At 26.3% G+C, this 17,133-nt stretch overlaps 1 protein-coding gene across 2 annotated transcripts; it reads right to left on the bottom strand.

The window, feature by feature from the left end:
- Positions 1–555: 555 nt before the first annotated feature.
- Positions 556–7,343, bottom strand: LOC107172091 (uncharacterized). Of its 2 annotated transcripts, XM_089217020.1 has the most exons (8): positions 6,996–7,342; positions 5,903–6,037; positions 5,498–5,626; positions 3,672–3,749; positions 3,387–3,467; positions 3,243–3,317; positions 1,748–1,986; positions 556–1,614 (listed from the first exon to the last, which is right to left on the bottom strand). In XM_089217020.1, the coding sequence occupies exons 1-8, from the start codon at positions 7,049–7,051 to the stop codon at positions 812–814; spliced, it is 1,596 nt and encodes a 531-aa protein (XP_089073146.1). In that variant the 5' UTR covers positions 7,052–7,342; the 3' UTR covers positions 556–811. The 2 variants fall into 2 exon arrangements, with proteins under 2 accessions (XP_089073146.1, XP_089073147.1); XM_089217021.1 differs by lacking the exon at positions 3,387–3,467 and having other exon boundaries at positions 6,996–7,343.
- Between the last annotated feature and the right edge of the window lie 9,790 nt (positions 7,344–17,133).

Below are 17,133 nucleotides of genomic sequence, written 5' to 3'. Positions count from 1 at the left end.
GTAAATTATAGTAATTTATAGTTTATACATCACATAATATTATTAAAATAAATACAATAAAAAAAATAATTAGATTTTAACATGCACTTATTTAAATATGTTTTTATAAAATATACTTTAAAAACTTAATTATTATTTGAAATTACAAGGTTTTTAACATAAACTAGATCGTAATTTACTTAACAAAAATATTGATATTTAAAAAAATTGTAAAAAATCAGCCATTTGACTTAAATAAGTGTTTTTACCATATACATTTTTCTAAAAATCAGATTTACAAATTGGCTATATTGAATATTTCGAAAAAAAGTTTTATCAATTTTTAAGTTTTTTATTTTCAGTATTAAAAAATAAAAAATAAAAATGTATTCTAAAAATGTAGCGCAAATGTCTATTTATTAGATTTAAAAGAATTTTTTTTTTAAATATTGATTAGAACTAAAGTTATTTCATTTGTCAGAATGTCAGATCTCTGTGGGACACCCTGTATATCAAATATCATTTGTTGCTATGTACGTTATTTACAATTCATAATACTAGATTTAGATATATCAATTAATATTTTAAAATTATTTTTTTATTTTATTTTTTTAAATGTTTTATTCAATAATTATAATCTATTTAAAAAAATAATTTTGCATTTAAAGTTGGTTTACCATACAACAGTCTCACGCCATATCAATGATATGGTCAAATTTCCTAGTTTCTTAAGTGGCTTTAAATATCAAAACAATTGTTATAATTAATCATATATCAATAAAAATACAACAAACAAGTTATACAATAAAAAATATTTTTAATCCTAATTAAATTAGTTAGGATGATGAAATCGATTATTTGGATTATTTTGGTCCATTGGTGGTTGAGATCGGTAATCATATCTTGGTGGCAAGTATGGTTGATGATGTGGATAATTATGTCTTGGTGCGTACATTGGATCATAATACCATGGATTGTATGGTTGACGGTAAGCGTGACTGTATTCCATTGAACTCAAATGCTGAGCATAAGTAGGGAATTGTCTGGGACTGTTATGTTCAGGGTTACCATAATTAGGAATAGGAGGGTTGTATGTTTGATGAGTTTGATTATTGAAATTTTGATGAGATGGACGTGGTGTTATACTCCTTGGTGTCATATTCTTCCGTGTCATATTCCTCGGTGTAGGGTTATTCCTAACCACACGTTGACTGGGAGGATCAGGCGATTTCTCTTTATCTACTGTATCATTATCTTCTTCTGAAGGTTGTGAACATTTTTTCTGTCTTCGTTTTTTCTTGGCTAACTTTTCTGCTTCGTCATCAGAATAATCTAAAAACTCACAAGGTGGTTCATTATTGTCTCTCCAGGAAGCATCGCTTCCTTTCATTTTCAAAAGCTGAGACACCAAAACATAGCTTGCGTATTCTGTCTGAGGAGCACAGTATACAGGCTCCTTAATTTGTATATCAAATTTTTTGATATGATTAGAATTGTTAAAACGGACCGCATAAAAGGGTTTAATTACAGGCCCAAATACATCAAATATTCTTCCTAAAGCTCGTTTTCCTCGATCCACAAATAATACAGAGTCAATATCTAATGCAGGTTGGTTTAAAAATGCTTCAACAATAACTGAAATACAAAAAAACAAATTAAATTATGATTTTGTTATTTAACAAAAAATATTATATCAATGTATTTTATGAGAATTTTGCATTTTAAAAGCTCATAGATGGTTCAACTAAAATTTGAAAGTTATACTCGCCTAAAGTATCAACAACACTTTTTATACATCCAACTGGTTGACATTTGGCCTCGTCAACTGATATTTTTAAATCTTCAATGGGTGGAAGATCACTAATATCTAATTCTCCTTTGGTCTTAACATAATCTTTTGGAAATGTACTGGATGATACAGAAATGATGCTATTTTCATTATCAGAATCAATCAACTGATCAACATCATTAGAACCATCATCACTACTAGTATCGCTATCATCAGAACTATAAAAAACGAAATATTGTTAAATATTTTATAATTAATTGTATAGAGAAGCTGAAAGTAGTGAAGAAAAAATAATAAATAATAATGTTTAACATTAACACTATGTTTAGACAAAAGTTATTTTAATTTTTATCACAGTAATAATTATTACTAAAAATTAAATATTTCAAAAATAAAAATTTAGATAACTAAAATTATAAACAAAATAAGCCCCATTTATTTTAACTAGCCGAATGTATACTCAATGAAGATAGATTTTTAATTTTTGGTAGTTCTAAACACCTAATTATCATAGTTTTTTTTAAATAATTTTTTCTAATAATTTTAAAACTAATTTTTAATAGCGCTAAATTTTGTATTTAATAATTATTAGGTCAAACTACAAAATATATGTTAATATTCAAATAATAAAAAGCAATTGACAAGTATTAACACATAATATTTCTCGAAAACAGAGTACAGGTACACAAACTTCTCACTAGGTTCTTATCATTTAGGACACTAAGATAATGCACAAAAAAATAAAATGTTGATCACCATAATTGTTCATAAATATATTGTTCTAAAACAGTTTACTGAGTGTCTAAGTAATATTTATTTATAAAATGTTAATTTATTTCGATATTCTTTGAAAAAATTATTTAAGCCTTTTATTGTATTATTGTTTATTATACTCTATGCCACGAGAGAAGTCACCCGTGTCCCGACCAAAACGCAATCTAATTTATGCATGTATGCACACTACAGCGCGAACTTTAGATGACAAAGTGGGGGAAACGGAGTCTAGTACCGCTAGCTAGTCTGCATGCGAGAAACGGGTTCCTTCTCTCGTGGCGCAGAGTACAGTTTGTACGTTCTATAGAGACCACGACAAGAACATTTTATAATTGTAAAATATTTTCAATAACATAATTTATATATAATTTTGATTATAATTAGTCAAATTAACAATCAAAATTTTGCATTAATTGAATACAATCAAAAAGCGATAAAAATCATTTAATAATTGACTAATTGAATTTTTTATTATTTATAAAATACAAAATATAATCAATTAAAATTATTGATTATATAAAATGATCGCATCCTAATCCAGAAAGTCCCATTCATTTGTCCATGTTTAGTTTTATTAACAGAAATTACATAATAAATTACATAATATAAATATAAACTTGAGTATTTATATTAACTAAAAAAATGATACTTTTAAACAAACTCTTATTAAATAAACATAAACAAATTATAAGATGTATACCTTGAGTCTTGGTAATTTGCAGAAATTAAAGAAAGTGTTGATGATAAATTTCCTTTGGATAATACAACAGCGGACCTAAACAAAACAAAATTAAATTAAATGAAGTTTGGCAATACATAACATAAAGAAATTGATACAAATTACTTTGAATTTGATTCAGACAATTCATCACAATTTGTTACATTTTCCTGTGTAGTAATCAAATCTTTTGAAGCATCAATTTTTCTAAGAAAAATGTTTAAACCTTAGATATTATTTCATTAAAATGTATATTTGATTAAGATATTTGTAAAAAAAAACAAATATCCATGCAAAGCAGCAGCTATGAGTAGGTACAACAAATTAAAAAAAAAAAATGGTGCATGTTTAAGGCAAACAAACTATAAAATATCTAATTTAACTTTTTTAAATTAATAAATTAATACCTACTTTGATTTTTCATAATTTTTAGATATACTGGCAAATGAGCATGGTAATTCTACATCATCCAAATCAGCTGGCCCTGAGCTAAAAAATAAACTTTATCAATACTTACATATAAATACATGAATTACCAATTAAACAATTTTTATTATGAAATACTTACAAGCTACCATTATGAGTATATCAAAGCACTTAATTTAATTCTCTGACCCAAATTCAAAACATAAAATGTTTTATTTAAATCTTAATTTTAAATTGATTTACAACTTATAACTGTGTAAGATATGATCATTTTAAAATTTTTATAACTTGCTTTAAAATTAATAAACTAATAAAATACTATGGAGTATCTTAGATGAATTTTTACTAGAGATGTTACGAACCATAATATTTAAGGTCGAACCGAACCCGAACCGAACTTTTCTTTAAATTAACGAACTCGAACAGATCCGAACCAACACACTTTTAATCGAACCCGAACCGAACCGAACTCTTCAAATATTTTATCGAACATTAAAAGTTAAATTGGGTATTATTTTATTTAATATTTAATATTTATTTATTTATCATTTAACCACCATACCTCAGAATTATTGAATAAAGATTTTACTACTATTTACTTAAATACTTTAAATACTTTAATAGTTAATAATTATGCATGAGATTTTTAATTTTTAATTATTAATATGATGATAACTGATAAGAAAAAGCGAAAACATCAATATCAGCAAACATTAAACAACTAATAACAATCTATTTTTGTATCGAGGGTTTTCATAACAAAGTCCCCCTTCCCCGTCGCACAGAGTATCTACTATCTTGACAGTCTCAGATAATGCGCTGAATGGTCATTGGCTATGGTTGGTAGGAAAGGTGTGCGGCGGCCCGTTGAAACATGCAATTAACAATAACAATAGTAATAACTCATAAATAATAAATATTAATTATTAATTATTTAATAATAATTTATAATTTTAGCCGTTACTTTATCGACTTTTATTTTTATTTATCTGGTTCGATTATCGAACGGAACTATTAGATATTTGGTTCGGTTCGATTATTTGGAATTTCCAGTTCGGTTCGAAAATCGAACAGTTCGTAACATCTCTAATTTTTACCTTTAAGTTTGATAATAAACCAATTCACTCTAATATTAAAGCTAACATATTATTACATACAAGATAAATTTTACAAAACGAAAATTTTCTAAGATGCATATGGGTAAGAGAGTATACAACAATGTATTTAAGACTACACAACATAAAAATATTAATATTAAAAACCTAAACTAAATTATTAACTAACAAAAAACACCATAAATCAATAAATTAATAACTTTCATAGAAGTTAAAGCTTTCATGAATAAAAATAGTTTTTATAATAATATGTATATTTTTTTTAGTACTAAAACAATATTGAAATTTTATGAAATATTATATATTTAAGATAATGTGATACCCACATCTGTTGTCTCCGTCTTGCAAGCATGTAACATAGCACGATCAGCAGAACACGTGTAGCCCTGTTAATTTAAAATTTAGAGTGAATTGACCTTTAATAAAATTTAGGTAAAATAAAGGTCATTCACTCTAAATTTTAAGCTAACAGGGCTACACGTGTTCTGCTGATCGTGCAATTTGCTATGTTACGCACTTGTAAGACGGAGATAACACATCAGGTATCACATCTTTTTAATAATAATTGAATAAGACTAACATAAACTGGAAAAACATTTAAAAATAATTAATAAACGAGTATGTGAAGTATACCAAAGTTAGGTTAGTTCAATAAAAATTGTTTAAAAATATGTAGGTAAATTAATTATAACTAACCATATCATATGACTTCCAAAATAATTACTCTCAGCTGTCTGAACACAATCACTGTTTTTATTAACTTTAATACTATTGAAATTTTTTTCTTCGGTCGTTTTCATAAAGTGTTGATCACTTTCATTACAACTAAAAATGAATTAAAATTACAAAATTGTATATGCCTTATATAATTTATATACCAAAAATGTTCAACGTACAAATCAAAGTCAAGAGTGAGCTTACTTTTTACTCCCTAGATATAAATAATCTTACATAATTGCAGATTAGTTATGAACTATAACTAGTTTATAATTTAAACATTATTATGTATTTGGTAATTTTCAATTTTTAAACAGTATGTTTAAGTTGTAAACTTAAAATTAGAGAACAAAACAAAATTAAAAATGAAAAGTAAATGCTTACAGTTTATCGGTTTTTATTTCAACTACTTCTTCTACCTCCATAATAAAATCATTACTTAATTCCGGAAGAACTTTAGCATAATCAACATTATTTTCTTCGTCGGCGATTCCAAAAAGTCCATTTACAATTAATGATCTATAAAATATGTGAAAAAAACTTAGTTAAATTATGTTGAATAAGATCCAAAATTGGATAACATCTGTACAAAAATTGTTAAATATACATAATGATGCCTTGGAGACATAGGCGGCATCTAGGGGGGGCATGAGGGTGCAGTTGCACCCTCGACAATTTTTCTGAGGGGGCAAAAGTATCATTTTGCACCTACACATAGACAATCACAACAGTAAAAAATATTTTAATTATTTTATTGTTAACAATTTTATTATACTGATATAATGTAATTTTGATAATAAAAAATAACCATGGATCATTTCATTATTTTATATCTGATTACTCAATTAATTGTACAGACTAAAATCTAAGTCTGTGATTAAATGTTAAAATAATAATAATAATAATCAAATAATGCAGAAAGCTAATTTGTCACTAAATAGCGATATGGTTCAAAATAGATCATATTGTTTATGTCAAAATAAAAAAATTGTTTTTTAATAATATTTTTACATATTCATGTACATATTTGAAATACAGAGACCCAATTAATAGTTATTAATAAAGAAGTTTTTTTCTATCTACATTTGTTGTAGCAATAGTTATATATTAGGGGGTGCTGGGGGGCAACTTCCCTATGGATTTGTGAATGTTATTACCATAAATGTTTGCACCCACATAAGTTTCTACCAAGTGCCGCCTATGCTTGGAGACATTTCAGTATTTGATGACAGAAACAAAAATTTCAATAATAATCGTGCTGACACGCTGTAAATTCAAACATTTCAAACTATAAGTACTTTAGTGCAAACAATTATTTGTAAAATAGTGGCCATAAACCACAAGTAAGAGTTTGAAATTTAATTCATGAACACCATTACTGACAAATTGTTTCAAAGTTGGCTACGCACACATCCGATACTCCACTACCGAGCTGAAACTTATAAGTTATACTACCGAGTATGAATGGTATACTCACTCGTTATTAACGTCAGGTGTGTATTCATCAGACGAATCAGAAATTTGATCGTCCATCGTTCAGTTGCAGGTATCTCGTTTGAAGCAGGAATTAGAGTTATCGATTGACCGTTTGGATTGACACGAAGCTTAAGACGACGAAGGCAGTCTTTTAATATGTTGAGCTGAGAAATTGACAAAAACGAATAAACGCGATTAAAATTTGTAGGCAGTTAAATCTAACATCATTCTGAAATATTAGAATTTAAAACCTCAATAAAAATAATATAAAAAAATATTATTATTATGTAAATAATAACACATTATGCGTTCGAGCGTCCGCGCTTTCTCGCATGTGAGATAATGATAACACGACATTTTGTAGGTTATGGCAGATCCGGCGAAAATAAAAAAACAAATTTGATAAAAAACATCGATAGTCAATAAATGAATAAAATATACAAATTTCAGACTACAACAAAAATGTACGAGTTCCCCTTTGATTGTGATCTGTATTGGAAATTTTATGAAATGCGCAAAGATTTTTGATATTTTTCGACCGATTCCTTATCAATGGACAATGGTACACGGACAATTATTGGTCACCGGCTCACCGCAAACAAAATGAGTTGATATGGGTACCTATGCTCACGCCGCTCACGGCGCTCACGATCTTAAATACTATGCTCAATGCTCATAAAACTATTAAATCACTTAATGTGTAAAAATATGCACTATAAACTTTTAATTTTTTCGTAGTGCCATGAAAATAATTTCAAACTTACTTAGAAATAAATTTAATATCCTTAAAAAAAACTTGAAAATGCAATAAATTCCGAGTGCTATAAGATTTTATCATAGTTAGCTAATATATTTGTATTTTCTGTTATTAACATTTTTAGATTCTGAACGAAGTGATGAATGTATTGATTTTACAATGATGTGTGTTTTTTTTTTTTTTTGATTTTTGTCTGTGTACAACATAACTAGTTGAAATAATGCTTCAATTTCAAACTTTGGGGGTGTTTTCCGATGTAAAAGTGAATATCCTTGGTGCATTATAAAGGTCAAAAGTAAACATTTTCCAACAGTTTTAAAAAAAATCTAGAAAAAAAATGACAGAAAAACGGGAATTTTTACGCAAAACCAGTTTTCGACCAAATCGGTTTTCTTATATGGTTGTAATTCAAAAACTATTCACTGTAAATACTTGAAATTTTCACCAAATGTTTATGTTAGTGTTATCAATATACAGTTTAATTTTTTTGGACCTATCAAAATACTTGAAATTTAATACAAAGTTCCTCATAAGTTATTCTTATAGTGATTAAAAAGTTATAAAAATACATAGGCACAATTTTTTTTTATAATCGCTAATAGTTCAAATTTTTAAGAAATCTGTCGAAAACGCGAAAATTTTCAGGTAATTTTGAAGTTGAAAAATCATAAAAATGTTTGTGTTTATAACTAAGGATTAAGAATAAAACATTAAGTTTTCCTTCTAGTAGGTATAGAGAAAACTCGAAGGATCTTTATAGGAAAAATTTTAAGTGCGTTTGAATAAGTGCGTAACGATAATGATTTATCCTCAAACGTTTTTAAATATTTGTTATTCTTCAAAAAGGATAAGTCGTAGATACTTGAAAATTTCACAAGTTATTTAGATTGGCATTTTCTTTAAATGATTTAATTTTCAAAATATTTTGACTTTTTTTGAGATATTTATAGTTTATAGACGACTGAAATTTTCAATTTTTCTGAAATTTTTTTTTTGAAATGTCGATAAATTTTTTTTGGCCCTAGGTATCAAAATACTTGAAAATTTAATACAAAGTTCCTCATAAGTTATCCTTATAGTTATTAAAAAATTATAAGAATACATACGCACAATTATTTTTGTTAGCATTTGAAGTTCAAATATCGACTTAATACGTAAAAATTACGACAATGTTCAAATTATCTTAGATAGAAATTCATAAAAGTTTTCCTTTTTAAGTCTAAGATTTGAAAATTTAATACAATGCTCCTATCATATTTTTACAATAGCAGTTGAAAAATAAAATAAATATATAGTCACAAATTTTTTTTATAAGCATTTAAAGTTAAAATTTTGACTAAATACATAAAAATTACGGCAATGTTCACATTATCTTAGATAGAAATTCATAAAAGTTTTTCTTTTTAAATCTAAGATTTGAAAATTAAATACAAATCTCCTAACACATTGTAACAATAGCAGTTGAAATATTAAAAATATATAGCCAAAATTTTTTTTTACAAGCATTCAAATTTTAATTTTGACAACATACGTAAAAATCACGAAAATTCGTAAATTATTTTATCCTAGAAATTCATAAAAAATTTTCTTTTTAAATCTAAGATTTGAAAATTTTTAATAATCTATAATATATCCTAGGCAGATAAACAGTCTCCGTTCAGAATCGTTTTTCGTATACAATATGATATACCTATCATTGCATTCAAATTTATCCTACCCTATAGTCAGAGGTCCACACCACAACCTAATGTACAGCAGAGCGATACCCACTTAACTGCTTTTTTTATATAGATGCTTGACTTATATATTAATATATTTGATAGATTGTCTTGATTTTTTCCAACAATCAATGGCATATACATTATGTCATAATAAAAATAATCAGGGTTAGGGACTAGTCAGGGTAACAGCCCAAAAAACCTAAAGAAAATGCACTACTTATATACCTATAAATGTAAGAATGAGTATTTAAAAAACAAATTAAATACACATAATATATTTGCCGTTCAAAAAATAGTAAATTATATTTCGGGAAACAACAGGTAGATATATATTATAGTCCATAGCACATGAGCATAAAAAAAAAATAGGTGTATTAATTAATATACTAAGTTACAAAAAATTACCTTCGCTCAGAGGCACCGAACCTTATGAAGGTCGGGCCATGGCTCGACATATTTTGAAAATGTAGGATAGGCCCTCTTTATATTGACAATTTTCCTCTTCACGGTATACCATTTTTTCCGATACTAAGATGTTGGGTCTCTTGAAATATTTTTCGTCCTATTACATTTTTAGAACTTCGGCGACACTGCGGCTACGCTTATAATATGATGTCTTTTCATAAACCAACTCGCATCATTAAATGTTTGAAATCGTCGATCACTGGATCATGTTTTTCAGTTGTAGTGATTTTTCTGACATCTGACTTGAACAGTACCTACACGTTATAATCAATTACCTATTATCCATAATGAATCTATACTCTACATGGTAAACTATTTAAGTGGGTACACTAATTATTTCGAAAAGTGATAACTTTTTTCGATAATTTTTTTTTTAAAACTTTTAGGTTTATATTTTTCTAAAACCGTATAATATTTTAATTTTTTTCACCCTTTTATTTATTAGTGAAACTACTTTCAACCTTTGATTTTCAAATGGTAACATATAATTAAAATATCATGAATTAATAAAACTATTATTTTTAATGAATTCACGTGTTAACATTTTTAATTTTCGTTGATTAGTTTGCGAGATACAGCTCATCAAAGTGTTGGTGGTTTTTAATTTTTTACTATTTTTCCATTAATTGTAAAAACCAGGAGCGGCAGGAACTAGTGATAAATGTGATATCGTTGAATCAAAGGTAACAAAATAAATGACAATTAATTAAAGATTACTATTCTACTTTGAACCCTAATCATTTATTAACTTATCCAATTGAACAGTTATCAATATTGCTACAATAACAATATACTACAATATCTCTTCTCTTTCAATCACGATTAATTTTAAAAGCTGTATTTTGCAAATCAATCAACGTAAAATAAAAATGTTTTACGCGTAAATTCATAATACAAATGATTTTATTAATTCATGATATTCTTATTATATACTACCATTTGAAAATCAAAAGTTGATAGTGGTTTCACGTTTCACCAATAAATATAATTTAAATATTATACGGTTTTAGAAAAACATAAACCTAGAATTTAAAAAAAAAAAATTAAAAAATAGTTAATATTTTCGAGATAATTAGTGTACCCACTTAAATGGATCACTCTGTATAGACATGTCTTTTTCCAGTTTATATAGAAGGCTGCCACCGGCTACTGCCACTAAAAGTTATTTTAAGTTTGTCAAATAATGGTAAAAAGCATATACAAATATTGGAATATTTTACTGGGAAAAAAAAAATGTTTTTAAAACTCAAATTTTACTACGAAATAAAAGTAATAAGATTTAAAATAGTATGAATCATATAATGGGAAAAAGCCATTGTGTTTGTTCAGGGTATACAGCTGCATACCCCTTGGCCCCTGTGCACACCTATGAATTAATATATGAACATGGTTTTTTGTATAATGGGGATAATTGTTAAAAAAATTTTAAAATATGCAAAATAAAATGTTGTATATTTTAAATACATTGTACTTTGAGACATTATTTTACCACTATTATTATTTATTTACAATATTTAGTAATTAAAGTAAATAACAACTTATTACTATAACCCTCAATTTCTTGTGAAAACTCATTTCCGTTAATAAAGAAGACAAAGATAAAATTGCCTACGTTTTGGTGTAGGTACTCACAAAATAAAATATTACGCCTTTATTTGTTCAAACACAATATAAATTTCACGTATTCGAATTTCCTTAGTAGTTAATTTAATGAAAATATCGTGGATAATGGTTGTATTTTATAAATTTACTCGTTTTCAAATTGCCTAAAACAAAATAAGAAAATCATTGATGAATAATCTTTAATACTGGCGAATATTTTCAATTGGATACACGCATATAAGAATTTTATTTTTAATATTTTTAAATTACTAATGTAACAATATATTATATTGTTGCTAATATAGCTATAATAAATATCTCCTAACTTTTTTTGAACATAAGATGTTAGACCATTGATTATTTATAATCAATGGTTAAACATAGGATATTCAATCGTAATAATAAACACATTTTCATAATACAACTACAATTTCTTTATTTTTTTGTTATTCGAAAACTATTAACCTTAGGTAATTGAATTGTTTATCAAATTGTTATTCTATTATTTTCTATATAACATGAAATTGTATAAATATTTTTGACTAGCCTTGTGATATTTATAAACATTTGAAATTTTAATTTTTCTTAGTTTTTTATCATATTTAATGTCAATGGCATTTTATTAGTTATTGTTTGAACTTTGAACATTTAATACAAGTTTCTTTATAAGTTGTCATGATATCAGTTGATAAATATTAAAGATCTATTGATATGATATTTTTTTAACAAGTATTCTAAGTTAAAATGTTGACAAAAGTTATAAAAAGTTTGAGAATTTCGAATATTTTAAAATTATTGTATTGTTGAAAAATTATAAAATGTTCAATTTTCATATCTAAGAATTGAAAATTTAAAATAAGGGTTCTTATAAATAGTTCATATTGTATCCAAAAATCTAAAAATATATAAACAGAGTTATATTTCTAATTCCCTTACATTATACTCTTCAAAAAATCAATGTATGACATACAAATAACAAAAATATTATACGGCGTTACAGATAGGCAACTCTAATGTCGTACATCCATCTCTCCGGTATTTTTCATATTGTGAAGGGTTCAAATTTTAAAGCTCAAAATATGTACATAATACATAATAAATATTTGTTCAAAATACGTATAAAAGAAAATTCAAATTATAAAAAAAAATCTATAAACACTTTAAATAATCTATAAAGAAACAATGACAAAATTGTTTTAGGTATAGGTAGTTACCTACGTTATGTAAGTCTCATAACTAACATAATTATGTTTAATGTAAAATTATTACATAAATAAATTATTAAAAAGAAGTGTTACCTGCATGTGTTATCTCTGTCTTACAAGTGCGTACATAGCAAAAACTGCTTAGCGCGGGATAAAAGTTATATAACCTCTCAGTCTGTACTCCTAGTAGAAACACAAAAAGTTAACATAATATAGAATATAATATTTTCTGTGTTGTAGCGTTTTTATTTTTTTTACATCATTAATGAGAAAAAAGTGATCTTTTAAAGTTTTCCAAATTTTAATACCTTTTGATACATTGGTTTTATCGAAAAAATAAAAACGCTGCGACATAGTTAAAATTCTCCTTTTTTATGGGGAAAATTTGGTTTCTTAGTTATATACTTCTCGGTTCTTTCCCGCACGATACAGTTTTTGTTATGTTACACACTTGTAAGACGGAAACAACAATAATTTGCTGAAGTTTTCATATTGATATATTAATGCAATAAATAAATACATTTTAAACGTACTTATTACCCGAAATTTTATATACATATATATATATATATTTTTTTTTTTTATCGTTTACAACTTCGGCAACAAAGGCCATTAGTTATTTTATTTTTTACATTACGTTTGCTTACATGTTTAGATTTGGTTATAAATATTGGTTTGCTTGAGGAAGTTAAAAAAATTTTATACCTATTACATACTAACATATTACAAATTTACAAGTATAACATTTTTTGAGATGAACATATTATAAGTGATTTATCTGATTTTAAATAACTGTGAAAACACGTACTTATTTATTTACAATAATATATGAAATATATATATGTATTATTATATAAAACAAAACAAAAATAATTATTTTTTTTGAAAGTATTTAATACTGCAAAGTTAGAAAATTATACTTTGAACATTTTTACTTAATGATATAGGTATAGGTAAGTTATTAATTTTATTAGATTTTAAAGCCGTATTCTCGTATTATATAAGTTTCCGACTTTACTTTTTAGACGTTGTTAACAACTGAATAAATAAATTCCAATCATCTACATTGGTCATGTAATCAATTGATAAGCAATAAAATTAATAGAAAATTTGATGTATATGAATGTTCGTACCTAACTGTATATCTTCAACATTTATGGTTATTGACTAAAGCAGGAGCATATTTGGCCACAATATAGGTTTCAATATTTTGATGAACAGACTTTTTTGAAGAACTTTTTGGGCTTGGGATTTGGCTTTTTTCACGATTATAGGTTTTAGTTGGATATCATTCTTTTTTACAAGCTTTAACACGGTTCAGGGTGCCGTTTTCTTGGATTAAACCATAATAGTATGCTGCAGTACAAACTACAAATAGTGTTAACTATAATACCTCATGGTCACTGGTTGTCGATTTAATGTAATTTCATACATTTAGAAGTAACTCTCCTAAAACGACATTAAGTTTAAGAAAATTTCAATTTTTGGTTTAGGTCTTATATTGTATCAAATTTCATAATACCTATCTTCCTATTGTCGTGTAGTGCTCACAAAATAGGTACATTGTATCTTTAACTAAGAGTTAATTTTTACTCTTATCGTCAAAACTAATAAAATATTTGAATTGCTTATCATCGTTTAAATTAATTAATGGATGTGGGTATAACATGCAAATTTTGTAAACCTTATAATGCGAACTTATATATACCCCTAAAATTCCAAAAACTATAAAAAAATTGAGATGTTTAGTTGTTTTACTTTATTTGATCTATATTACATCTACCTTTGTGCAAAATGTTTCTACATAAACGGGAGTACCTATAGTATATTATCTACTGAATCTCATTGTTTTTTTTTTTACATATTTTAATCTTAAAATATTCATAACTTTCGCTTTGAAATAAAAATATATTGACAAACCTGTGAGATACCTTACCTACTTAATAATAGCTAGTATTACTTCTATATTAATTAGATTCACTGTAATATTAAACATAACAGTGTTAAATGCATGGGTTATTCAGAACGTACAATATTTACCATGTTATATTGTAAGACGGCGACAACACAGAATTCGGGTAGTATAGTCTCCACCATGAAGACTAGATATAAGGAGGCCAAACTCTGCTGGCCGCCTGCACAAAAATTGGTTCTATAAAACATCGTAGACTAATTTCTACACTAGTCTGCGTAGCGGTCAAATCCGAGGCTGGCTTGAAGTATAATTAACCCGTATTAGATAGGGATATACTTGACTTTATTATCTTTAAAAAATTTTAATTAAAAAACTAAAAATGGTATTTAAATTAGAATTTCAACATCATATTCAGCGCAAATTTATCTTTAAGAATAAATTACAAAAAAATAAAAAAATAATATTCTGTATTTACGTTATACATTTTATTTTTAAATTAAGTATTTAAATTATTTATATATAGACATATTGGTGCATATTATTTTAGAGTAGTAGATTCATATTTACGATATCAATTGATTCACCAAATTGAGCAAATATTGATAAAAAAAGTTGCACTTAAAGTTTACGATATTTTTACGTGTTATGTTAATTATGAAATTAAACTAAGTTTTACATAAAAATATTTAAAAATGAGTCGAAATTGTTATGCCCCTGGTTGTTCAACTGGCAATTCTAAAGACAAAAAAATATAATTTGTTAAGTGGAATTCAATGGAAAAAAAGGAAAGTATCCAAACTGTAATAAATAATAAATACCTAATATATGTACCTAATACCTACTGTTACATTTTTACTATTTGTATGTGAATTTATTACGTAAATATAGATCATTAATATAATTTTTGTAATTTTATCTTAAAGATAAATTTACGCTGAATACGATGGTAAAATTCTAATTTATATACCATTTTAGATTCTGAGCGGAGCAATTATGAATGTATTGATTTTACCATGATGTGTGTGTGTGTTTTTTTTTTTGCCTGTCGTCACGTTTTGGGGCAGTAAAAATGCTTCGATTTTTGACTTCAATACCTCGTTCGATCAGAAAGTGAATCTAGTTGGTACTTTGGGAGGTCAAAAGTAAAAAATTCTCAATACTTTTCTAAATAATCAAGAAAAACAAACTAAAAATTAAGAGAAAAACGGGAAATTTTACGCACACTAATTTTTCGACAAAATCTATTTTGGTTGTAATTTTAAAACAAATGACCATAGATACATGAAATTTTCACCAAATGTTTAAAATTTTCGACTTAAGTTGAACTATTCATAGGCATTTGAAATTTTCGATCATTATTAGTTTTTTTTAAATTAATATCGACAAAAACTAATTTGTTAGGCAGAAAAGCTTAAAAATGTAATACAATAGGCTCTTAACATATTGTTACAATAGCAGTTGAAAAATAAAAGAAATTCATTGTCACAATTTTTTTTTATAAGCATTCAAAGTTTGAATTTTGACAGCATGTGTAAAAACCACAAAAATCACGAAAATTCGCAAACTATTTTAAACTAGAAATTCATAAAAAATGATCTTTTTAAATCTAAGATTTGAAAATTTTTAATAATCTATAATATATTCTAGACAGATAAACCGTCTTCGCTCAGAATCGTTTTTCGTATACAATGATATAATATCATTGGATTCAAATTTAATTCCATCCATTACAGTAACCCACTTGTAACCTACTGTACAGCAGTGCGACATCCACGATTTACCCGCTTTTTTTTAGTTTTTTAATTATAATTTTTTAAAGGTAATAAATTCGAGTATGTCCCTATCTAATACCGGTTAATTTTACTCCAAGCCAGCCTCGCATTTCACATCCACGCAGACTGGTGGAGAAATTAGTCTGTGATATTTTATGGGACTGTTTTTGTGGTAGAGTTTGGCCTCCTTATCTCTAGTCTTCATGGTGTCCACTTTACAATTTATTTAAAAGTTTGTGTTTTACCTAAACGTACGCCATTTCTTCCGTTTGTTTATACCGTAACCAATAATTGATAAACATAATATATATTATTACTATATTCTATTAAATTCTTAAGATTGAGAAGAATTGCGTTATTTTATCACGGTAATGGCTGCAACAAGGTGTGTAATAGTGTGTGTATTCACTCACAACCATCACTGTTGCTCTATCAACTTTCCTCTTGTATTGTCTGGTATAGATGGATTAATTTTTGCTCCTAGGTAACCTACATTTAATTATTATGTGAGTACTTTTTTGGTGCAGTATGCATCACACTGCAATCGTCAAATCGTATTGAATAGGAAATATTTATTCATATGACTATAGATACCTACAATATTAAACAATAAACATTAATATTTTTTTTTATATGTATATATAAATTATATACTTTATACTTATATTCGTTGCATATTGCTGCTGTATTATTGCGAAGGCA

This window comes from Diuraphis noxia, unplaced genomic scaffold (genome assembly GCF_037042655.1).
Source record: "Diuraphis noxia isolate RWA-SAM2 unplaced genomic scaffold, SU_Dnox_SAM2 contig0001, whole genome shotgun sequence".
Taxonomy (NCBI): Eukaryota; Metazoa; Arthropoda; class Insecta; order Hemiptera; family Aphididae; genus Diuraphis; species Diuraphis noxia.
This window is presented reverse-complemented; position numbering and strand designations above follow the sequence as displayed.

Coding starts and splice junctions, on each gene's coding strand:
- LOC107172091 (XM_089217020.1), bottom strand. CDS start 7,051: ATGGACGATCAAATTTCTGATTCGTCTGATGAATACACACCTGACGTT. Junction 3,750..5,497: donor TTTGGAAGTCATATGATATG/GTTAGTTATAAT, acceptor TTTATTTTTTAG/CTCAGGGCCAGCTGATTTGG. Junction 3,318..3,386: donor TTGTCTGAATCAAATTCAAA/GTAATTTGTATC, acceptor TGTTTTGTTTAG/GTCCGCTGTTGTATTATCCA.